The sequence below is a fragment of the Aulonocara stuartgranti genome (assembly GCF_965226115.1).
Source record: "Aulonocara stuartgranti genome assembly, chromosome: 10".
In the NCBI taxonomy this organism is placed as follows: Eukaryota; Metazoa; Chordata; class Actinopteri; order Cichliformes; family Cichlidae; genus Aulonocara; species Aulonocara stuartgranti.
The window spans coordinates 9,442,108-9,465,065 of record NC_138946.1 but is presented as its reverse complement, the minus strand read 5'-3'; the positions used below and the strand labels follow the sequence as shown (position 1 = coordinate 9,465,065).

Here is a 22,958-nt window from a genome sequence, read left to right as displayed (position 1 = left end):
GCCCAACACTATGGCAGAGCCTCCACCATGTTTCACACTCACTGTGTCTCGACCTCCTCCACACACACTGATGAAGAATTGAACCAAAAGTTTAAAATTTTTTAATCATCCTTCCATCAGACAGGTTGCCACTGAGCCCATTTCTGATGAGGCTTCAGTGAAAAGTTGATAGATTAACTGATAAGTGAAAAGTAGACAGTGTCCAAAGAAACACTTTCAAGGATACTTTAGAAATGACATGTCTAGTTTCTTGAACACAAAATATAAAGTGGTGAGGGGTGACTCAAGACTTTTGAACAGTTTATTTTTATAATTAATTACCAAAAAACAAATTCAAATTTCACATTTTTTGAGATGCACTGAATTTTAATTTATTCTCTCCAAGGCAGGAGGTAAATATGCACTCACACAAAGAAATAAATAACATATTATTAAAATCACCCACATCCACTGCACAGTAATATCTTTAGTTAGACCATATCTCAGTCTAATATCTTATACTCAAGTTTCCCCAAGTCTCAGAGTGTGCATAAACAACTGACGTGTTCAATTCCATGAAATCTTACTGTAACCCACATCTGAACCTCCCAATTAAACACCAAATGCAAACATCCAAAAACCGGAAAATTTCCAGTTTGAGCTCCGGCTTAAATATCGCATAATTTGCACAGATTGTTAAAAATCTCAGATTTCCAGTTTTGCCTCAGGGCATCAGGCATCGTCATCTCAGCTGCAGCTTTTATGTTCCTGTCATTCACCACCCTCATATATCCCCATGAGTAAGGAAATCCTATAAAATCAAATATTTATTTTTAACTGGCAGTGAATGAGGCACATCCATTGTGGTTTAAAAACACTTTCATGGTATTGATTCTTTAACTCTGTAATGTCAAGTTATTCATATTTGATACATGGCTTTTACATCAGTGTGACTTTTTTTCACCTGAAAAGCCTGACGTATACAATCAGACACATGCATACTGTAAGCAATATATTACACAGAAATGCCAGATGTAGCAAAATCATGTGCAAATTTCTTTTTTTATTTGTCAGGAGGCTTAATAAACATTCAAGTTTCAAAAAAGTTTGCATTTCTGGCGGTTTAGGCTTTACAGTGTTAAGAAACAATATTTTAAAAAAATAATTTTTCTGTTTGCTGTTCAATAATCTACACTAGAAACCAATCGTCTCTTTTAGTTTGAATCTACCACATACAGCAGTAGAACTGACAGCATTTTTATTCAACTTAAAAAAATCTTCCTTCAAAAAGTTAACATGAAAAGCTTCAGGGAAGTAGCTTCGTGACCCCATGCCTCATGCAAGACTGGTAAAACCATCTGATCCAACAGTCTCTAGCTTTAGTTAACTACAAGTAAACTACTTTGTAGTTAATTTCTTGGTAATTTTGTAGAAAAACAATCAATAATTCCCCAGCTTTCATCATAAGTACGTCGTACTATGGGCCGTAGATTGACATGACCTTGCCTAACTTTCAAGAAAATAAAGGAGACACAAATTATATTATATTATTATATTACTTACTTAGCTACTTAAAAATTGTATTTGTAGGTAAGTCATTTTTAATTTTCTGGAAGCTCTGGAAGGTTAAATATGACCAAAACACTGAAAAGTACAACGTATTTGCAATGTAACATACGGAAATATTGTTTGTTTTTCTGCAAAATTATCAAGAAAAATGTTAAACAGTACTTAAAATTACTTATTCACAACTTAAATTTTATTACAGTGTACTTATGCCTGTAGTATTTAAAATTATTTACAGTATCACTTCTCTCCTTTCACACCACTGATTGTACTGACTACACACGTGGCATGTTACACGAACCCTGTTAGTCACGGCCACATTATAAAGTGTTAGCCAATTTCCAAATTTGAAATCACAAAACTTTCTTACTTAGTTCCTTACACTTAGTTTTCAGTTACACGGTGACTTTCTACTGCATGTAAAACCCTCTGAAGCAGTTTCTGACTCAGCCAGTGTTCCAGCTTGTTTGCCTAAAATGCCATTGAAAGGGTACAAACACCAAGGAGACAAAAAAAAAGACCCAATAAGAAAAAAAACAGTGTAAACCATTTAATGCTAAAAGAACATTAAAAACAAGTAAGAATGAGTGGATTAGTCCTCAAAAAGACATTTGTCTCCTTATAGAAGCATACTGTCGTACAGTTAGAAGGCTTCAATCATCAGCTCAGCAGAAGATTGTCCAAGTTGGAGGTTAAAAAAAAAAGAGTTAGTTGGTTGTACGGTGAGGTCAGTTTCATCATTGTTTCCTCCCTTTGTGTGTTTTGGTTTTCACTTTGATTTCAGAGCTCATTGAACCTGCAATAAAAAGTCACAGTTAGTTTAGAGGATGACAAAATTCCTGCAGGTAGAGGCTGATCAGAAAAACCGATACTATAATCATATGCTACACTGTTAGCTTAGCAGCAAACAACAGAGATGCACTGATTTCAGATTATTTCATTTCATTCTGTGAGTATATTCTGAAGAATAAATGACTCATGTTTATAATAAAACACCTAATCTGGATTACTGTGCAGATGTGTTCAGGTTTACAGAGGAAAACAAATTACTTCAGGGTTGGATTAAACTAGCACAATATAACTAATTCCTGTGCTTTACTTTTTCTCAAAAGTGTATTTTGTTGCCTCAGGGAAGAGCCAGGATAGTGGCTTCCACCTGCTTCCAGTTATTATATTAACGATCCTAATACATTTCCCCAGCTCCCTTTTTAATGCACAGGCATCCTTCTTTTCATGCAACCTCTAGAGAAACTGAGGCTTTTTTGTAAAAAGCCTTCCTATTGTGTTCCATCTTTACCGGCTGTGTTAAACATATTTAAACATCAGTCTTTTCTGTATTGGCTTACTTAATCTCTAGGGTTCCCCGAAATGAATGTAAACAAAGAAGGTAAAGGTCGAAAAAAGAGACAGTGGCGTTGACGATGATACTCACCCTCTGGCTCTGGGTCCACACCCACACCATCTCTGAGCTTCCTTGTAAACAAGCCTGGACAAAAACTGGAGCCAAACAAAAGAAGTGTCAGTTGGGGGTTTGAGTGGTTCTCATAAGTTCTCTGGCATACTCACAAACCACAATATTTAAAAATCATTAGGAATAAAAAAGGATCCATGTGGAGCTTAGTGAAATAAAGGTCCACAGGACAGCATTGGCAAACTATTGTTTGCTCCTTTTCTCAACATAAATCAAGTGAATTGAGGTTAGCTTCGCGGCGGCAACGTCTCGACTTAGGCACCGATATTCTGCATTGCACCAGTAACATACCAGTAATGTTACACAAAGACTCGTCATGTAACTTACATTGCCAATAATGGACTATTATGACATGAGACTGGTACCATGTTTGTGGTAAATATAACCGACTCTGCAGAATTGTATGTTCAGATGTTTCACAGACTCAGCTGGCTCCTTTATTCAAGACGCCAGTTTCACCGGTGCCAATTTATTTTTAAAGTAAACTATATAGATATACTATATAAGAAGTTCTGAGCAGTTTTTCTTTAATGTCCATTTTGTACCAAAGAAAGCTGTTAAAAAAACCTTCCAACTGCAATAAGTTACCTTTTCATTTTTTTGCCTATTCAGACATGCTTTGTTTTGCTACCTCACACCAGTCTGCTTATGTTTTCAATGTGAACACTGTACTGCACGTTATTTCTTTGTTAAATGAATGAATTACTAAATTTGTTTGTAAGGTTGTAATTTTGTTTGTTTGGTAACTTTAGCTGTCAATTTTGTTGTCTTTGTTGTGTTACACTCACCCACTTTAGTAGGCACACATTGGTAACAACCACGTTTATGTTTGTGATGCTCGAGTTGCTGCTGTGTGATTGGCTCATTAGATATTTGCCTTAATAAGCAGCTGAACAGGTGTACCTAACAAAGTGGCCAGTGAGTGTACAATGTTTAATATTGTTTTCTCGTATACATTTGTATCAGCGGTTTTATGCTGACACAATAATAAATTTAGGATGAACCACCACAACAATCCTTAAATTAACTGGTTGGCATTTGCATTAAAAAGGAACAAGTTTATTCTATGTGAGTGAACAGATAAAGATTGCTCTCTGACCAGGCAGGCTAAGACGTCAGCAGAGATGAGCATGTAGAAGACATTGTTCCAGCCAGTTGGTGAGATCACACCGGCCAGCAGAGGACCCAGTGCAGCTCCTGCAGAGAGCATAAAAATAAGTCATTAAGTGTAAACGCATAAAGTCGTCAAGAATTATTCAGACTTAAATGAAAAAGTCAGGAGGAAAAACACAAAATGGAAAAATAGCCATTTCCTTTTAAATCACACATTAAGTACTCAATTTTCTAGTCTCTCAGGACTTCATCAGTTTCCATCTTCTTTTTTACAGTTACACAAACTGCTGTCCTGAGTACAAAAGACAAAATAACTGTTTATGTTCTATCTACGCTTTTAATTTTAATTTAAACCATGAGACAAATGTGGACAGAAATGCAAGGATGCATTAATTATATTAGAACGAATAGTCTCCGTGTTTTATAAAGAGTATGATATGAATACTAGTACATGACCACGCTACAGGACTGTTTAGTCTTTTGTTATGTGGTTGCTAGGCAACATGATGACGCATCAAGCCTAATTAAAGTTTTATGGATATACATTATAGATGTCATTTTTGTGAAATTACAGATCATACAGTGCTTTTATATGGTGCCATAGGTAAACTATGAGTAAAGTCCAATGTCTACCTCATTGGCAAGTGGTTGCTGGGCAACCTGATGACATCATAATAACATCGGATATAGAAAAAAACCTTGAGGGGAATAAGATGTACCTGCGTGTCGGGTTTCGTTTCTCATCTCCTGTTCACACAGGAGGAGTTCATGGGCAAACAAACTAACAGTAAGATGTAAGCTCTATTTTTAGTGTCCACCAACTCCTGAGGGCAATACAAACACTTTTAAAGGCTAAATGGTTCCACCATGATCAACAGATGGGTGCTAACTTTACCTGTCTGCAGTTTGGTGCTGAACAGGTGACATCTGGAAGATTTTGGGCTTTTTTGAGACAAAAGAGGCTTAAAATCCTCTGCTGACTTAACCAACTCGTTTGTTCCTTAGTTATTATGATAATTACAGATGAAAGAGTTAAGCTCAAGATTTTTTAACGTTTAGTCATGATATGCATACCTATTGATCCTGTCCCATCAATAATTGCGGTCACTGTCGACAGCGCCCTGGCGTTTCCTTTCAGACTCTCGTGTGTCCCCTGTGGCAACGGAAGCATCATTATGCCAATGGCGGAGACATTTTTAAGTAAAGCAAAGGATTTCCTATGATGCCTTAGACCTTACCAGGTCAGCAGATACAGCAGTTGTGATAAGAGCATAAGGTCCATTCACCAGGGCTCCACACAATAACAGCATACCTACACAGAAAGAAAAAGTATAAGTGAGGGCTGAATCCACAACAAGTCTATCTAATCTATTTTCAGTTCGAGCTAAGTTCAGGTCAATGTAAGCAAATGTAAAGAATCTGTGAGTTATCTATGCTCAAATAATGAATTAATAACTCTGAAATCTTTCTTTCTACTGAAAACATGATCAATAAATCAATGAAATCTTGCATCTTGTGATCAATTTCTAGACGTCTTGATTATCAAAAATGCTTTACTGTGCAATACTTCCTGTCTCCTCTTTCTGTCATATTCTTGAATTTTACTAGTGACCAGTTTACAATCATGACCATACGCTACATACACTCCATAATATTGTGTCATAAACTCTTAAACATTATACAAGAATGTAATTTGAGTAAACATTTTAACAACAAGGTGTTTTTAATGTGATTAGTATCAAAGTTAAAAATGACAAAATAAAGAAGTCTTACCGATTGTAGTACCGAGGCTCCTCTGCCCAATGTTATTATAGAGGAAAAGCTGAGAATAGAGCAAAACAAATAATCAGCCAATCAACTAATTGTGGAAAATCTGCACATGGGTGACAATTATTACAGCCAGAAACCTCTCTCACATCAGTGTGAAATATCATCCTGTCAAAAACATTAAATACACTTTGACTGAGAGAAGCTTCCTGAACTCGGATGACAAAACTGGTCAAAAAAAAAACTGGTCAAAATGATTAATAATTTTTACCCCAGTGAGAGAAATAACCCTGCTTTTGGAGCAGGCGTTAACAATGCTGCTCAGGATGTTTCTGTGTCATTATTAGTTAAAACCAGCAGATTTTTAAAAAACAAAGACAAAAACAAAACACTTAAATCTCCTTATCAAATTTTTTTTTTCTGTTTTTTATGATTTGAACTGGTCAAAAACTGTGGTCGACATTTATAGCAGTGCTCCATCTGCAAGTCCATGCTATGAATAACGCTGGCTTTGCATTCAATGTTACAGTGTCTGAGATCAATTATCATTTCTTCTATTTGTGTTGTTTTTGGTAAAATTACCTTATTGTGGTTACACTAACATGGAGCCAAAAACACCAGCACACACTTGTGATTGACTTTTGTGAACAGCAGAATATACTGTCTGTATATACTGTATACACCTATCCTTTTTAAACAGCACTCTTAGACTGGGTGTTGATCTTTCATGAAGCGTGACATCACAGTGTTGCTTTAGTCACACCTCCCACACACTGAGTGATCTTCTGTAAAAAAAAAACTTGAACTTATTTGAACTTTTTACACTTGTTTTTAACAACTTCAAACAGTTTCTTGAACATAAGAATGAGCTCACTGTGCTCAAATAGCCTCCACAGTGACCAGATCTCAATCCAATCGAGCACCTTTGGGATATGGTGGAACGGGAGAGACACATCCTACAGAAACTGTGTGAGGCTGTCGTCTCAATATGGACCTAAATCTCAGATGAGTGTTTCCAGCACCTTGTTCAATCGATGCCATGAAGAATTAATGCAGTTCTGGAGGTAAAAGAGGGTCCAACCCAATACTAGCAAGATGCATTTAATAAATTTGAGGTTTTTTACCCATGATGAAGGCTTGTATGCAGAAGCCTCTAACCATGGCAAGTGTTAGTTATTTAAATGAAAGTGTTGTTGACCTCTTGGATTTTTAAAAATCAAGTTTACACCAGCCACCCTCCCCCCCCCCCCCCCCCCCCCCCCCGTCCATTTTCACTGCTCCACAATCGTATTATTAATCTAATATAAGAGGTGACACTCACCATGGGGGCAGCAACAACCAGCATGACGCAGCACGTCGACGCCCTCCCCCCAGTGTAGTCAGACACAAGGCCCGCCAAGATGCCTCCTGCAGACACAAAGACAGTTCAGTCAAGTTTTTCCTTCTTCCCACAAATATTTTCAGAGTTAGTCTCTTGAACTATACGGGCGGGTTGAAAATTTGAAACCTTTTAATTTGTCTTATTTTTTCCACAATTGTTGAACCCCCATAACTGCTTAAGAGCAGGAGATACCTGCATGAAATGTTCACAGCTGAAAAACTTCACATCTACCTCACCGTCACCACCCACTCAAACCTCACAACCTGAAATCTTGCCTAAATTCAGAATCCTTTTGTTCTATCGCTATCACTGAGCATGGATATTATGCGATATATTATACTTTGAATAGTAAAAACTGCACAAATTTAAAGGTTAATTCAAGGTTATTTAAAGGTTAAAAGTTAAGATTTTGACTGCATAAAATTGGGAGATTTTAATATTAAGAATTCATTAAAAACAAGTGTTCAAAAAAGTTTTTAGTTTTAATTTTAAAGATCTTTGTTTCTACAGAAGACTAAGATATCACTACTTATAATTGTTTATAATTAGTTTAAAATAACTATATATGTATTATATATTTATTATATTTTTACTTACTGCATAGTTTTCACCTTTGTATATTTCACTTGTATTTATTCCCCGTTACAGCTGTTGTTGTTTGTACTCAGAGTTTGGTCTTCAGGTCTCCCTCATGTTTCCCTGTACCATATCTGACCATCTGTCTCTGTGTTAGGTATCCCTGTTTTGCTTTTTCGTAACCTTTGTCTCATGTGTTTAACATTCAGTTTTCCTTTCCTAGTCTTGTATCCCAGATTTGTACCAGCTGTGTTCCCAGGTGTTTCTGATCTTCCTTATTATCTTGTGTTTATTTATAACCCCAGTTCTCCCTTTGCCCTTCCTCATGTCGTTCCTCAATGCTCTGCACCTCCTTCTCCTGTGTTTCATGATATTTCTGATATTTTGGTTTCCTATTGTGCAAACATTTTTACTTTCAGCATTCCTTTAGGGTTACAGGAATAAAGCTAAAGTCTTGAGTTTATTTTCTGCATTTGTGTCTAAATCCCGCCTGTCACACAGCCATATGTGACACAGTCACACTGCAGTGATGCATTTTTGCATCATGTTCTGCATCTTTATTTCTGACAAAAACTGAACTGACTGAGTGATTTTACAAATCAAACAAGACTCAAAGCTTACCCAAGATTCCTCCGACATCAAATAATGTCGACATATCTCCTGCTTCTTTTGCCTCAAAATGTGCTAAAAAACAAAAACAAAACAAATGCATTAACTCTAAAAACTGCTTTAAATCACATGAACTGATCATTAGGTTATCTTAATAGTAAAATGATGTGTGTAAATACTGACCAACATTTGAGATGTAGAGAGGAAGCCAGTAGAGGAAGGTGTAGCTGACCAGTTTGGCAAAAAGCAGACAGAGCGAGAACTCCACCACGCCCTGAGAGACAGAAAACATCATGAAAAAACCCCAGAAGCAACTTAAAGTGTCTGTCATCCTGTAATTCACCGTTAGCCATCAGAGAGGTGCAACACAGGTGGAAATCAAACACCCTCCCCTTCTGATACAATGACAGGAGCAGAGTTGCGTGTCAAATCCATGCACGGTTTTCAAAACAGCTCTGACTCTTTCTCATGAACCCACAGTGAGGACATCGCTTAATTCCAGTTTATTCAAAGTCATTGGGAAATGACTGTGAGTCACCTCATGGGTTCTGAATTTCTTAGACCTTCTCACCTGCATGGGCCTTTCCCCATGCATAGAATAATTTGAGGTGATTAAAAAAAAACAAAACCTTTTTTTCAAGTGCACATATTATTGCAGATGACTATGATTTCTACTAGTTCCCTAGGAGATATACATGAACACAGGTACCTATAATGTATTTAATGTGTATCCATGTATCTATGCTTAACTCATTCACTGCTCAGGACCTGTTCATGCAAACCTGTCTTCATACCACTGATGAATAGCTGATCACAAAGAAAGAGGTGACTCATAGAAACAGTTTAACAGTAACAAACAGCAGAAATTCACCATGTTATCAATAATAATAAAACCCACTGGTAGTGTTTGTTAACCAGGCATACTGAAGAGTGGAAAAGAGTTATAACTCGGTTTTGATCAGGACTATTTGCACTTTATAGAGTTGTAGTTAAACTGCAACTTTATAACTCTTATTTTGTCTTATTTTTCCTAACATATACTTACGTAAATTCCTAATCATTATCTTTGATTCACATTTATTATTCCAACAGAATCATTGCTGTTTCCAGCAGAAACCTCCAGGAGGGCGGGTCTTTGTGACAGGCATATTTGTGGGAAAGTAATTGTTTCTCATACATGACAGGTTCTTTCCTAAAGTCATAATAAACACTGACTGGAAAAATCAACTGTTTCTTTGACAGTTGAAGAAAAAAAAAGAAAAAGCGTTAAGTGCCCCCAGGCGATTTCAGCTCTTCGTGCTGTCTGGCGGATAATTTGCTCGCTGCTGATTGGTTGGAGTAAAAAAAGAAAAAGAAAAGAAGAGGTAATCGCTTAACAGCAAAAACGATCATCATCACGGGAGTGATCAAGTCAAAGTGAGTGAAGTAAAGGTGATAATAAGTGACGCATGAATTGGTCTCTAATTGTTGTGTCAAATGTGACTTATTTGTTACTAGGCAACAGTCTCATTATCAGCAAAGTAAACATAACAATGAGATTAAACGACCAATCACTGTCCCTCCCATCTTTAACAGGATAAACACACAGAGCCGTTTTCACAGGAGCCGCGTGGGTTTGTGACTTTCGAAGAAACAAAAGTCTCGTTAATAACATTAATAACGGCTCCTTTTCATTTAAGTGACCAGTTAAGACAGACAGCTGTGACAAAAACAGTCTGACAACCTCAACTTTAATAATATAAATATAAAAACAATTTGTGAATATTTTTCATTGTTAAAGAAACTTTAAAATAGTTTTTATAACGTTTGTTTGGAGTGATATTTTTAATTAGCCACTAGGTGGTGCCAAAGTTAGCAATTTTCAACCCTTGAGTTAAACTAAGCGTGATGGGAAAATTTTACTGTAAAATATGGCACAAATATCTGCACATTCAAAGCCAATCAATCACATTTCTGTGATTAAAGGTGCCATTTCCACTCACAGGTATGCGCAGCGCTCCGAGGAAGCTGATGGCCTCGCTGTGCTCCTCAACAATCACGTCTGGCTCAGTGGAGACGGCTCCATTGATGGATGGATCAACAATGGATGAGTCCCGCAAGAGAGGCGCCGTCTCACCAACCTCCTGACTCCTCTCCTGACCACTCTGACACACAAATAAACAGCTCAAGCAGACTTTTTCATGGAAAGAGGGGAAAGGATGCGTTGCTTTTGTAACTTACATGATGCTGAGGAGATGAGCAGTTCACGTCTTCAGGTTCTGAAAAGAGAACGGACGAAATGGGATGGGAGACATTAAATCTTAAAGCTCACTTTGGGGAAGTATTTTGGATTTTGTCTGACAAACGGAAACTCACTCTCAACCAGGAAGAAGAAGCACAGGACCCCAGTGCAGGCGATGATGATTCCAGGGACGATGAAGGATAATCCCCAGGCCGTGGAGACGAAGACTCCCGCAATGAGGGAGCCCAGGATGTTTCCCACTGAGGTGTGGGAGTTCCACACACCCATGATGAAGCCACGCCTGGCAATCAAAACAGAGAAGGTCACGAGAAGTTCTCCTGCTGAAAGTCAGTTTTACAAAATGGATTCATGAATGCTGAGCTGGAGTCTTGAAGCTTGTCAGCATGCCTTTATGTTGTTTTATGCACTGAAGACATTTGGGGAAGTAAAAAGTAGGCAAGAACTTAATTAGGGCTCTGGTGCATTAAAACAGAGATCACTACTGGGGTTTAAATGGGGCCTACTATGCTTTGCTTCTGTTATACATGTAAACAATGTGGCAAATGTATAAGTAATGTCTGCGAGCCACAAATTAAGGCCTAAAACTGTCATGTGTGTGTCAGCTGTCACCGCTTTTGTGAGTGGAAGGCCAGTAAAAACACACATTTATAAACGTTATGAATTTAAAAAGGGAGAAAAGAAAGAGTTTTATCTGTTTCCTGTTTCTCTAGAACTATCAGACACTGTGCAGGGTCTTGGATAAAGCCATCAGGGTGTTTTCCAGGTTTGTGTGCGCTTTTTTTTGGCTGACCTTTTGCCTTTTTATCTGAGAGAGCGTGTGTGCTGTGATGATTCACAATCATTTCTTGTGCTCTCTGATACTCTGAATCCTGGAGCACAAGAGATTTGCAGGACCCAGACAATGGTTAACATATCTTAGCATGACCACTGGGAGGCAGGAAAACAGGCTTAGCCAGATTACAAATGTACATATGAATGAACAAGCTGATTGTTTAACTGACTAATAAGCATGATGTCCATTTTCTCTCACGGTTTGATTAAGGTAAAAAAAAAAAAAAACGTAACATGTTTGTTGATATGGCCAGAAAAAACCTGGTGAAATTGACATTTGGTGAACTTTGCAGGATTTTTGTGCAGGTGCTAGAGTATTCAGTATCCAGTTCTGAAACATGATGTATGTCCTTCTCATGCACCGCCTGTGCAGGACTTCCAGATGCAGCGGTTCACACAGGTTATCTCTCCACTCCAGATCTGTCAATCTGCTAACTTAGTTCCAACTGACATGTCTGCCTGAAACTTCATATTGAGATTTTCTTTGGAGTAAAAAAATCATTATGGTCGATACAAAGCTGCAGAGGTGCCTCTACTTGTAAGCTGAGGGGAGTCATTGAGAAATTAATACAATGACAGTAAAATGATGAGTTTCAATTCTCAAATATGGTGATTTTTCGACAGGTTTACTCTGTCAAAATCCTCGTATTTGTTACTTGTCTGGGTTTACAAAATGATATTTGAGTTGAATGACAGGTTAGGGATCAGTTTTGGGTTAAAAAGCAGTCATCTGCCAAAAACTGATAACATGTTTTTGTTTTTTATGTCCATAAATATCCAGGTTTATATTGTTAAATAGTTTGTAGTCATGTAGCCACGTTACATGGGAAAAATGTCTCAAGCTAAAGTTATTCACAGTTCAGCCAGCCACAAGCCGGGAGCCTCAGTATGAGCAAAGATCAAAGCAGTGACAAGCAAAATTATGGAGATGAATGAAAAAGAGAACAGTCCTGTTATCTGTTGAAGTTAAAATTTCATATGTACAGTGGGGCAAAAAAGTATTTAGTCAGCCACCGATTGTGCAAGTTCCCCCACTTAAAATGATGACAGAGGTCAGTAATTTGCACCAGAGGTACACTTCAACTGTGAGAGACAGAATGTGAAAAAAAAAATCCATGAATCCACATGGTAGGATTTGTAAAGAATTTATTCGTAAATCAGGGTGGAAAATAAGTATTTGGTCAATAACAAAAATACAACTCAATACTTTGTAACATAACCTTTGTTGGCAATAACAGAGGTCAAACGTTTACTATAGGTCTTTACCAGGTTTGCACACACAGTAGCTGGTATTTTGGCCCATTCCTCCATGCAGATCTTCTCGAGAGCAGTGATGTTTTGGGGCTGTCGCCGAGCAACACGGACTTTCAACTCCCGCCACAGATTTTCTATGGGGTTGAGGTCTGGAGACTGGCTAGGCCACTCCAGGACTTTCTTACGGAGCCACTCCTTTGTTGCCCGGGCGGTGTGTTTTGGATCATTGTCATGTTGGAAGACCCAGCCTCATTTCATCTTCAAAGTTCTCACTGATGGAAGGAGGTTTTGGCTCAAAATCTCACGATACATGGCCCCATTCATTCTGTCCTTAACACGGATCAGTCGTCCTGTCCCCTTGGCAGAAAAACAGCCCCATAGCATGATGTTTCCACCCCCATGCTTCACAGTAGGTATGGTGTTCTTGGGATGCAACTCAGTATTCTTCTTCCTCCAAACACGACGAGTTGAGTTTATACCAAAAAGTTCTACTTTGGTTTCATCTGACCACATGACATTCTCCCAATCCTCTGCTGTATCATCCATGTGCTCTCTGGCAAACTTCAGACGGGCCTGGACATGCACTGGCTTCAGCAGCGGAACACGTCTGGCACTGCGGGATTTGATTCCCTGCCGTTGTAGTGTGTTACTGATGGTGACCTTTGTTACTTTGGTCCCAGCTCTCTGCAGGTCATTCACCAGGTCCCCCCGTGTGGTTCTGGGATCTTTGCTCACCGTTCTCATGATCATTTTGACCCCACGGGATGAGATCTTGCGTGGAGCCCCAGATCGAGGGAGATTATCAGTGGTCTTATATGTCTTCCATTTTCTGATGATTGCTCCCACAGTTGATTTTTTCACACCAAGCTGCTTGCCTATTGTAGATTCACTCTTCCTAGTCTGGTGCACGTCTACAATACTTTTCCTGGTGTCCTTCGAAAGCTCTTTGGTCTTGGCCATGGCGGAGTTTGGAGTCTGACTGTTTGAGGCTGTGGACAGGTGTCTTTCATACAGATGATGAGTTCAAACAGGTGCCATTCATACAGGTAACGAGTGGGGGACAGAAAAGCTTCTTACAGAAGACGTTACAGGTCTGTGAGAGCCAGAGATTTTCCTTGTTTGAGGTGACCAAATACTTATTTTCCACCCTGATTTACGAATAAATTCTTTACAAATCCTACCATGTGGATTCATGGATTTTTTTTTTTCACATTCTGTCTCTCACAGTTGAAGTGTACCTCTGGTGCAAATTACTGACCTCTGTCATCATTTTAGGTGGGGGAACTTGCACAATCGGTGGCTGACTAAATACTTTTTTGCCCCACTGTAAGTGCCTCCTGATGCTTTTCTTTATCATATAAATATGTTGCACCTGACATATGATTACATATGTCAGGTAAAGGCAGGTTTACAGCAATTCCCCTAACACAAAGACTCCAGCAAACTTATGACAGCTTTTGCACACCTAAGTCACATAAAGGCTTATTTTGAAATGGACACCGTGTTCAGACTCAAAGATATCAATAGTTTTGCACTCAGAATTGATGAGGAGTTAATAAGGGAACTGCTCGAGAATCCAACCTAAAAGCGGAATTGATAATGGCAGTCAATTAGATCTTGTCAATACTCATCACCTATGTACACATGCAATCTTCTTTTTAGTGTAACCTAACTTCTTTGACTGGCTGAGGTGGACATAATCAATAGCAGCAGTGCAAACACTGACAGACATGTGACTGTTACTATAAATATTGTTCTTTTTTCTGTTCCCTGCCCCTTTCTTTAGTGTATTTTTAGAGCCAATTATATATTCTTAATATGTCTGTCTGCTTGCTGTGCTTGTAGTTCTACTTCAGTGAGAACCAGTTGTTCAGGCTCATAACTTTAATTTATGATGTGAGTGTCGTCTGACCTACAACCAAGCCTGGTTTGACAATGTGCTTGTGTTTCATTCTGCTGCCATCAAAAAAAGAAAGAAAAAAGAAGGGAAAAAAGCAATTTCTAATGCACATTCAGCATGAATTCTCCCCCACTACTTACTTCCCCTTTCCAAACCAGTTGCCAACACAAGCCACCACTGCTGGCCAACCGGTGGTCTGCACCAGCCCGTTCATGACCTGCAGAATGAAACAGAAAGAGAACCTGGACTGTGTTAACGTTCTTCGTGAAACCCTGTAAACTCCGCATGAAGAGGAAAAGAAGAAGAGATCAACGAACATAGATTCTCAACATTCCTACACCAAACTGATATAAGCAAAGCTCTGCATGTGCAGTCATGTGATGCAGCTGCGAGTCATGTGATAAGTGAGATCTAAGAGTGACTAAGCCACCATGTGCTCTGTGCACGTTCAAGTGGAAAAGCTGCTAAGAGAGCTCTGCACTGACCTGCAGAGCTCTCAGTGGTCACGCCTGTAAGAGATGCTCAATATCCATACCTAAAGTGCACATGTTAACAGGTTAAAATAAACAGGATCATAAATGAAATAAATACTGTTGACCCAGTTTTTTAAATACTTCCGGTCACAGATTTCAATTTCTCTATTGCCATAGACGCCTTTTTTTTTCTTACAAACTCAATTCAATTCAATTTTGAGGTAAAGACCTTAGAATAAACTCATTGTCCATTTATTGAATGAATCCTATTTTTATTAAAAATTAACTTTATTAATTTTAACTTTATTTATTGATTGATTAACTTTCCATGCTTTCCTGAGAAGTGCTGATGGAATTTGACTGCTGGTCATGTGACACGTGTGAAGCTCATGTGATACTTGAGAGGTGTAAAACAATACTGCAATCTGGCAACTGCACAAAGGTCAGAAAAATTAAATAAATAAATATTTTCCTGCATTTATAGGCGGACAAACTCATGACAAAGATAAGGGTGTGCAGCTTTTCTGCTTTTTATATATATATAAATCAAATATCTCCAGGTTTTTTTAAGCTGAGGTTTCAATTTAAAGACTTAAAAAACAGACTAAATAGTCTCATTACTGGCATCCCTAATTTATGGGAAGGCAACTAGCCTAAGCTGTGGCTGAAGCTAATTTTTTCACTTGTTTCTGAGCTAATCCAACCCATTGGCGTGTTATTATTAGTGGTCAAAAGGCGTGAAAAAAGCCCTGAAGTGAAATAACACTTTTCTGACAGCGCCTGTGTTTAAGACGAGGCACTGAGTGAGAGAAAACATTTCTACAGACCTCAGCGATCAGTAAAACCTGAGGTCAGCAAGAGACAGTTCATCTGATCACTGCACTTCCCTTATTTTTTCCACCTAATGCAGTTTTTTTTGTATGCTGCAGTTGTTCCCGAAATGGACACAATTTTGTTTATAGCAAATCAAAGTTTCCTCATTCTCAGCAGAGAAAGAGATTCAAAGACAATCCGTTTAGAAATGTAAACAAAAGGCTTGTGCAACATAAGATAAAAGGATGCAAATCTACTTTCTCTCTTAGACTAATACAACAGCTAAACTTTACTTTATGTCACAAATTGAACTGTAAACACAGTGTATTTATGCAGCATCTCTATCTGGGTTTGTGTCTCTGAAGGAGCACTGATAGCTGATAGCTCCAGGGAAGTTCTCCACGGTCACTGCAGCTGGCTGCTGTTCAGTAAAGATGAAGTTAAATCGTGTAAAACCGCACTTTGCTTTTCATTTGTGTCCAAGTGTTAGATTAATCAGCTTCAAAGAGAGTCTATAATTTCAGTTTAGTTCAGTCAGGGCAGGCTCAGTGTTTTAACTGCTCAGTCAGGTGAGAGCAAAAGTCAAACTCACTCCTTTAATTTTTTAAATCAAGAAAGTGTCAAAATGTTTCTACACTCTCTTCCCCTGTTTTTGTCTAATAGTGGATTTTTAACATTAAAACAATTACAGGACATTTACCGATTTACTTTCTCAACTGTGTGGCTAACGAAACCACCACTTTCTGTCACAGTCTGGCGAGGGCAGACTGTATGAATTGAAAAAAGGACCCAAAATGCAGACTCCAAGGAACAGGGAACAAAACTTGAATGTTAACAAAAAGCGAGCCGTTTAATATGGCTGGTAAAAAAGGCACAAACAAAGGGCAAGGCAAACTGAAGCAAAATTAACACAAACCTAAACTGGGAAATCTAAACAAACAATAAGAAAAACCTAGACAAGAAACTTGGAAGCATGGCATAGGAAACATGGCGTGGACAACAGACGACCTGACAATCACACACTGAAAATAGAGGACTTAAATACACAGCAGGTGATTAGGGGAAGTGGAGACACATGAGGAAACAGCTGACTAGGATAGACATAATGATGCACAGGCAAGAGTAAAACTAACCGCATGAGCACAGAACACAAGACCCCTTTTCAAAATAAAACAGGAAACATGCAGACTTAGAAACGACAACCAGAACTTGACAATGTAAGACACAGACATGAAACGCATGAAGAGCAGGGGAGATTTAACATTGTTGGAAACACGAGGGGAAAATAATAACTAGAAACACTTAGGCATAATAATACAAACTTGATAACATAAGACACGCAGCATGAAACACGAAGGCTGAGGGGAAGCTTAAATACAGGGGAAGAAAACACAAGGAGTCTAATAACCAAATGAACTTAGATAACCTAATGAACAAAATAAACTCAAACTTAAAACGCTGGGTCAAAAGACCCAGGACCATGACACTTTCATGCTAGCAACCTAAATCAGCTAATGTGTGGCTGATGAGCTCACATTTCAGCTCTTATTTATAAATGATATCACAGTCATATGCCCCACAATTGAAATAATAAAAGAGAACAGGATACATGAATCAGAAAGTAAATTAAAGGTCAGGTTTGTGGATTTGTTTCTTTACCTGGACGAAGGCGTAGTACCCCAGTGAGTGGATGTTCCAGTAGAAGCCGAGGCCAAACAGACATGTGAACAACCCACTCATCAACATCCCAATACTCAGGTAGTACCGCAGAGGGAGACGCTCACCAAATATCCCACTGAGAACATGAGAGATGATTATTATTCAGTGCAGCACATGCCCTCTCAGACAAAAACACAACAAGGTCAGCCAAAAACAGCAAATACAAACCTGAAAAACATCCCGATGGCATAAGCAACCAGAAAGCAGTTATCCAAGACCCCAAACAGTGTCTGATAGTTGTCCTGGTCTTTAACAAGAAAACAGAGAAAACTGTTACTTTTCTCCGCATCGGCGCGTATAATTTTGTGAGGTCTTCGTCAATTAGTACGGCTCACACACACAAAAAACTGCAGCAGAGTTCTGGACCTGTTAATCTCATTACCAGCTCCTCATTGTATTCCTGTCATCAATAAAATAATTCTTGTTTATCTTACTACCACATCCCTATGCTACAATGTTGTTTGGTCAGTGAACCTAGTCTGTTGTTAGGTTGTTGCTAAACAACATCATAATATATGCCTAATTAATATTATTAATAGCTCTTCTATCTTTAGCGGCCCCCTTTTTGTCAACTTTCTTCTGATTGGTTTATTTGCAAAAAAAATGTTTTGAATGAACTGATGGGTGGGACGTCTGTGAACACAGAGTTGTCTGGCTCTCTGGTCTGACCATATGATGGACTATTAACCTATTACAGGCTCTCACACAATCACAGCTGGACTAGATTCAAGCTGAAAACTTAACCCCAGACTTAAAGTTGCTTGACAAAGAGGAAGGAATGATAGTAGGACCCTTTTAATATAATCCCTGTAATTTAGTTGCTTTCAAACTTGCCAGAAAAGTAACCACAGAGCACAGGAACTATGACAAGTGCAACTGGTGGTAATTCTCTGTTGTAGAAGATGTAATTGTATCTATCTTATAGCCAGTATTCTTCCAGTGCAGCTTCAAACACTTATCTCTTTTCTGTGTTTCTGTAACATTAACTAAAAGTTAAATATTTATCAGCTGCAGGTCTCACATGATCAGCTCAGTTTCACAGCAGCTCACAAACACAAACAACAACCTTGGCCACGACAGTGCAGCCTCTATGGATTTAGAGCACTAAGCTTAACTCTCCACCAGACTTTTCCCCAAAAAGTTCCAGGTACTGCAGATTTCATCAATTAACCTCAACTTCTGGCCACAGTGTAGCTGTGTATGTGGTTTAAATGACCTATAATACTAATGCCAACAAGTAAAGACAACTATACGTGAGTCAACAGCAGCTGGTGGACTTTAACCAAAAACTCTAATATAAAAAAAATATAAAAACACAAATATAAAACCAGAGCAAAACCACCAGTTCATTTTATAGTATCTCATAGTGGCTGATTTTAAAGTTTTCATCATAAAATGATCTAGAAAAGGTGTAAAATTTACTTGAACACCTCTATAATGTGGCCTCCAGTCTCAGAGAAAATCTACACCCACACTACAAACTATTTAGTTATCAGTGTACAGCATGTCCTTCGCAGTAGGTAATCATGCATCAACATACTTGGAATTTCTGGGGTACTACAGACGACAAACAAAGTCTCCCTTTTCCTTGTTTTTTTTTGAGTTTCAGAGCTTCAAGAAGCTGCTTCACCACAGCAGCTCCTCCTATCCATGCATACGCCACTTTTTCCACTGCAAACACCTAACCAACTGATAAATCATGTGTAGTAATAATTTGGTACACTGAAACTTTCTGAGAGCTGCAATTGTCCAAAATCTCATCTACTAGAAGTTGTGTTTCCAAAGCGAGCATTAATGACAGCATTTAAAGGACTTACCAAAGGGTGGCCAATCACACCAGGTAACATTATTGGTTATATTAATGTCTTTTGGCTGAATGACGTTGGAGCAGTTTCTGTGCAGTTCACTCTGAGTGCGAGAGAAGAACGTGGAAAGAAACCAATTGAAATGACTAAAACAGTAGTTGACACAAGCAAATGAAGAACCAAAGATTTAAAAAATTTATCTTCTATAGGTGTATAAATGTATAAAGATACAGTATAAGAATATGCCAGGATACCACTATTACCACAAACAACACACTGCAGCTCTCAGGGTGACAGGATCACAGCCTATGATTGTTTTATGACCACTTCATGAATACTTTGTAATTTAAACAATGAGGGGCTTTTACAGCATTTGACTTTAAAAGCCTTCATTTGCAGACCATTGCTGTATCATGCAAACACTTTCAATTGTTGCTTGACTATCTTTGATTGAAACAACAAGAAAAATCCCTTTAGCATATTCAGCAGACGTCCTTTAGAGCCGTTTGCTTTTCTACCAGCTTTTGTGCTTCAGCTGTTAATTTCTATGAATTTGTAAAGACACGAATACCTTTAATTGTGGCTGTGTCTGAGTTATATGTAGATAAAATTATTTTCTTAAAAGAGCGTATCTTCTGTTGTCTCCCTGATCTTGTGACAAGCTAAAGATTGAATGTTAGAAATTAGATTTAATCAATATATCTGTAAGGAGATAACAAATGAGCAGTGTTAAGGTAAAGATTTTGTCCATTTTTGAGGGTAAAAAGTACAAGACAAGAAAGACATGTTCTGTCCTTCTAGAGAGCATTTGATCCTGCAAAAACACTGTTAATAGTGTTCATAAAAAGAAATTCAACTGTTCCAGTCACCTTAACAATGCTGATAGGTTTCCGTGACAAGTGATAGGCTGTGTAGAACAGGAAGGTGAGGATGAGAATAAAACCACGATACCTGCAAAAACAGACACATTAGAACCAAAATCATTTAAAAATGACAATCAAATTATCTTTATTATTCAAAATATCAAAACAGAATAATAAAAATAAACCTACAAAGAGAATAACTAAGGTATGCTTATTAATCATGCAGTGACATCAATTAAAATGCCTCCAGCACAAACACATGACACAAAACAGTAAAACTTTCCACTGACGTAGAAATATTTGTTTGGGTAACAAACTCACAGATCAGCTGTTTTCATGCTGGCTAAACAACACAAGTTAATAGGTGGAAAAAGTATTCTCAGTGCTCACATTATACTTGGAGTGTAAGGTGTTAATTTGAGATGCAAGAGTGTTAAATAATTCAAAGCCTACTTTTATTTGGTTTATGACCCTTGAAAGTTTATCTGTCTGTTTATCTTTTCAAAAGGAACGTGAACCTAAAGTTCTTTTAGTCCAGTGATTTCACCTAAATTGTTTGGAATTTGAGAGATACAGTACGAAGGTGTGTTTAAAGAATTAGGAATCAGGACAAACACAAATAAGACGCACATTTGTCTGAATTGATAAATAATGGTGAAGACTGTGCATACAAAAATGCTTGCAAAAGGTGGTAAACAAACATAAACACTAACTATCATCATCATTGTTTATGAAACATTCGGTTTTGTCTTATTATCATCATTTGATTATTTAGTTTGATCTTTGTTTTTGGAGAAATTTATACTATGCTGTACATTCAGGTCATTGAATGGTTTTCATATTCCGGCGTTATTATCATGGCAAACCATTCCAAGAGTGTTCCAAGCAGATATGGCGGGAGGAGTTAAGGGCACATCCTTTGTTAATAACAAACTGTGTGTGAGACAAACATTTTGTTTGTCCAGCACAATGTGGGTCAATAATTCAATCATTTGCTTTAATTATTTCAATGTGACCTTCTCAAAGTATATGAAACTGAAATAAAGGGAAACTGAAGTTGAGTCACATGATACTCTTCCTACTCTCGTGTACTCTCCTTTCCTCAAACATTTTAAGAATTTAAAGATGCTTTTTTCCCAGTTGCTGGCTTTTCTTTTGGTGGGGATCCATCTATCAGACTGGTCCGACTCATTCTGAGCTACACAATCCTCATGAGACTCACCGATGAAAACTCTCTTCAAGATTCACCCAGTTAGTTTCAGTCTTTACTGCAGCCGCAGTTCCTTTTTTAGTTTTTTCATTGTATTCCATAAAATCTGTGCAATTTGTAACTTTTTGGTGGCTTGCAGTTTTCCAGCTTGGTAACCAGCAAAAACACCCTGCATTTACAAAACATACCTGAGGAGCCTGAGTTGTCTTAAGAAAAATTTGTATTTTCTATATTCAGTCAGATTTAGAAAAGCAGGAAATATAATGGAATGGCTCTTTACTGACACTTTATTTGCTGATAAATCTGGAGGTATAAATCCCTTTCGACAGTTTTCGGTTATTGCAAAATAACCCAGTGGTCGACACTGGAAACTGTGGCCGGCCACCTCTTAAAATGTCAATTTTTTTAATGGAGTTTGGTGGGATTCTAGATTCGCACAGGGGAAACCAGACGTGCCGGGTACAGAAAACAAGAAGTAGTAATACATTTATAACAGGAACTGAGACATTTAAAACAATAGCTGGTTACATGATAATGTCTCTGGATTTACTGGTCCCAGAACAGTTCACATTCTGACGGTTTATCGACTAGTTTGAGTCAATCATCTAACAGAGATATCAATCATTTAGCAGAGATAAGAAGCAGCAATCTCCATTACAGGGCTGCGTGTGCGCCAAGAGGACAAAAAGAATGGAAACTTACCAACTATCCCGAGAAAAGTTGGTGATAAGTCTTATCCCAGGAGCCAGAGACGACTTCATTTTCATTTGATTATTTTAAATATTGTGAGAAAACAGACTCTCAGCAGTGGGTCCCGGACATGTCTTCTTGGAAGCAGACGGATGTTGAGCAGGTACAGATGAATAAACGCAGAGAGAGGCAGTACTTGTGCAGTACCGCAAAATAAAAACAGACCTGTGCGCCTGCTAAAATAGAGGCTCACATGGGGTAGCTACGGGAGCTGTAAAGCAGCTCCTGTTGGGAGGTACCCGCAGTGAATCTCCAGCAATGCTCCATAATGACCGGCTTTTATACTTCAAGTACGCAGTCAGAAGAGCCGGCCTGCCTCTTAAACGCTGTGATACAAGTGTAAGACACCGCTGCTATTAATACTCCAATGTTGGTTTGGTTTTCCATAAGATTTTCCAGCCTCCCGGCGACAGCCTGTCCACCAGCCCCTATGCATGCGCAGTTGCGTACTTGTGTCAAGCCAGCCTCCAATTCGAGACTTGCAGTCAAGCCAGCCTCCAGTTGATTTTACGTTCCCTGTGTATTCAAAGTATTACGGGAATGGATGTGGAAACCGGATTTCAAAATAAAAGCCAACTTCGAGTGAATTAACAGATATGTTAAGAACATAATAACATATAATTTAGGCTTTTTTTT

The 22,958-nt window shown here is 38.3% G+C and overlaps 1 protein-coding gene across 2 annotated transcripts; it reads right to left on the bottom strand.

Annotated features, from left to right (window-relative positions):
• Positions 1-1,022: 1,022 nt before the first annotated feature.
• Positions 1,023-22,958, bottom strand: slc37a2 (solute carrier family 37 member 2). 2 transcript variants are annotated; one of them, XR_014279274.1, is made up of 19 exons: positions 22,275-22,958; positions 20,369-20,450; positions 19,512-19,602; positions 17,863-17,941; positions 17,635-17,770; positions 14,830-14,906; positions 10,818-10,984; positions 10,683-10,720; positions 10,445-10,606; positions 8,646-8,736; positions 8,475-8,537; positions 7,218-7,303; positions 5,903-5,951; positions 5,368-5,441; positions 5,204-5,282; positions 4,116-4,213; positions 2,978-3,042; positions 1,847-2,341; positions 1,023-1,807 (listed from the first exon to the last, which is right to left on the bottom strand). XR_014279274.1 is itself a non-coding variant. In XM_082549081.1 (18 exons), the coding sequence occupies exons 1-18, from the start codon at positions 22,337-22,339 to the stop codon at positions 2,326-2,328; spliced, it is 1,518 nt and encodes a 505-aa protein (XP_082405207.1). In that variant the 5' UTR covers positions 22,340-22,958; the 3' UTR covers positions 1,023-2,325. The 2 variants fall into 2 exon arrangements, 1 of the variants encoding a protein (XP_082405207.1); XM_082549081.1 differs by having other exon boundaries at positions 1,023-2,341.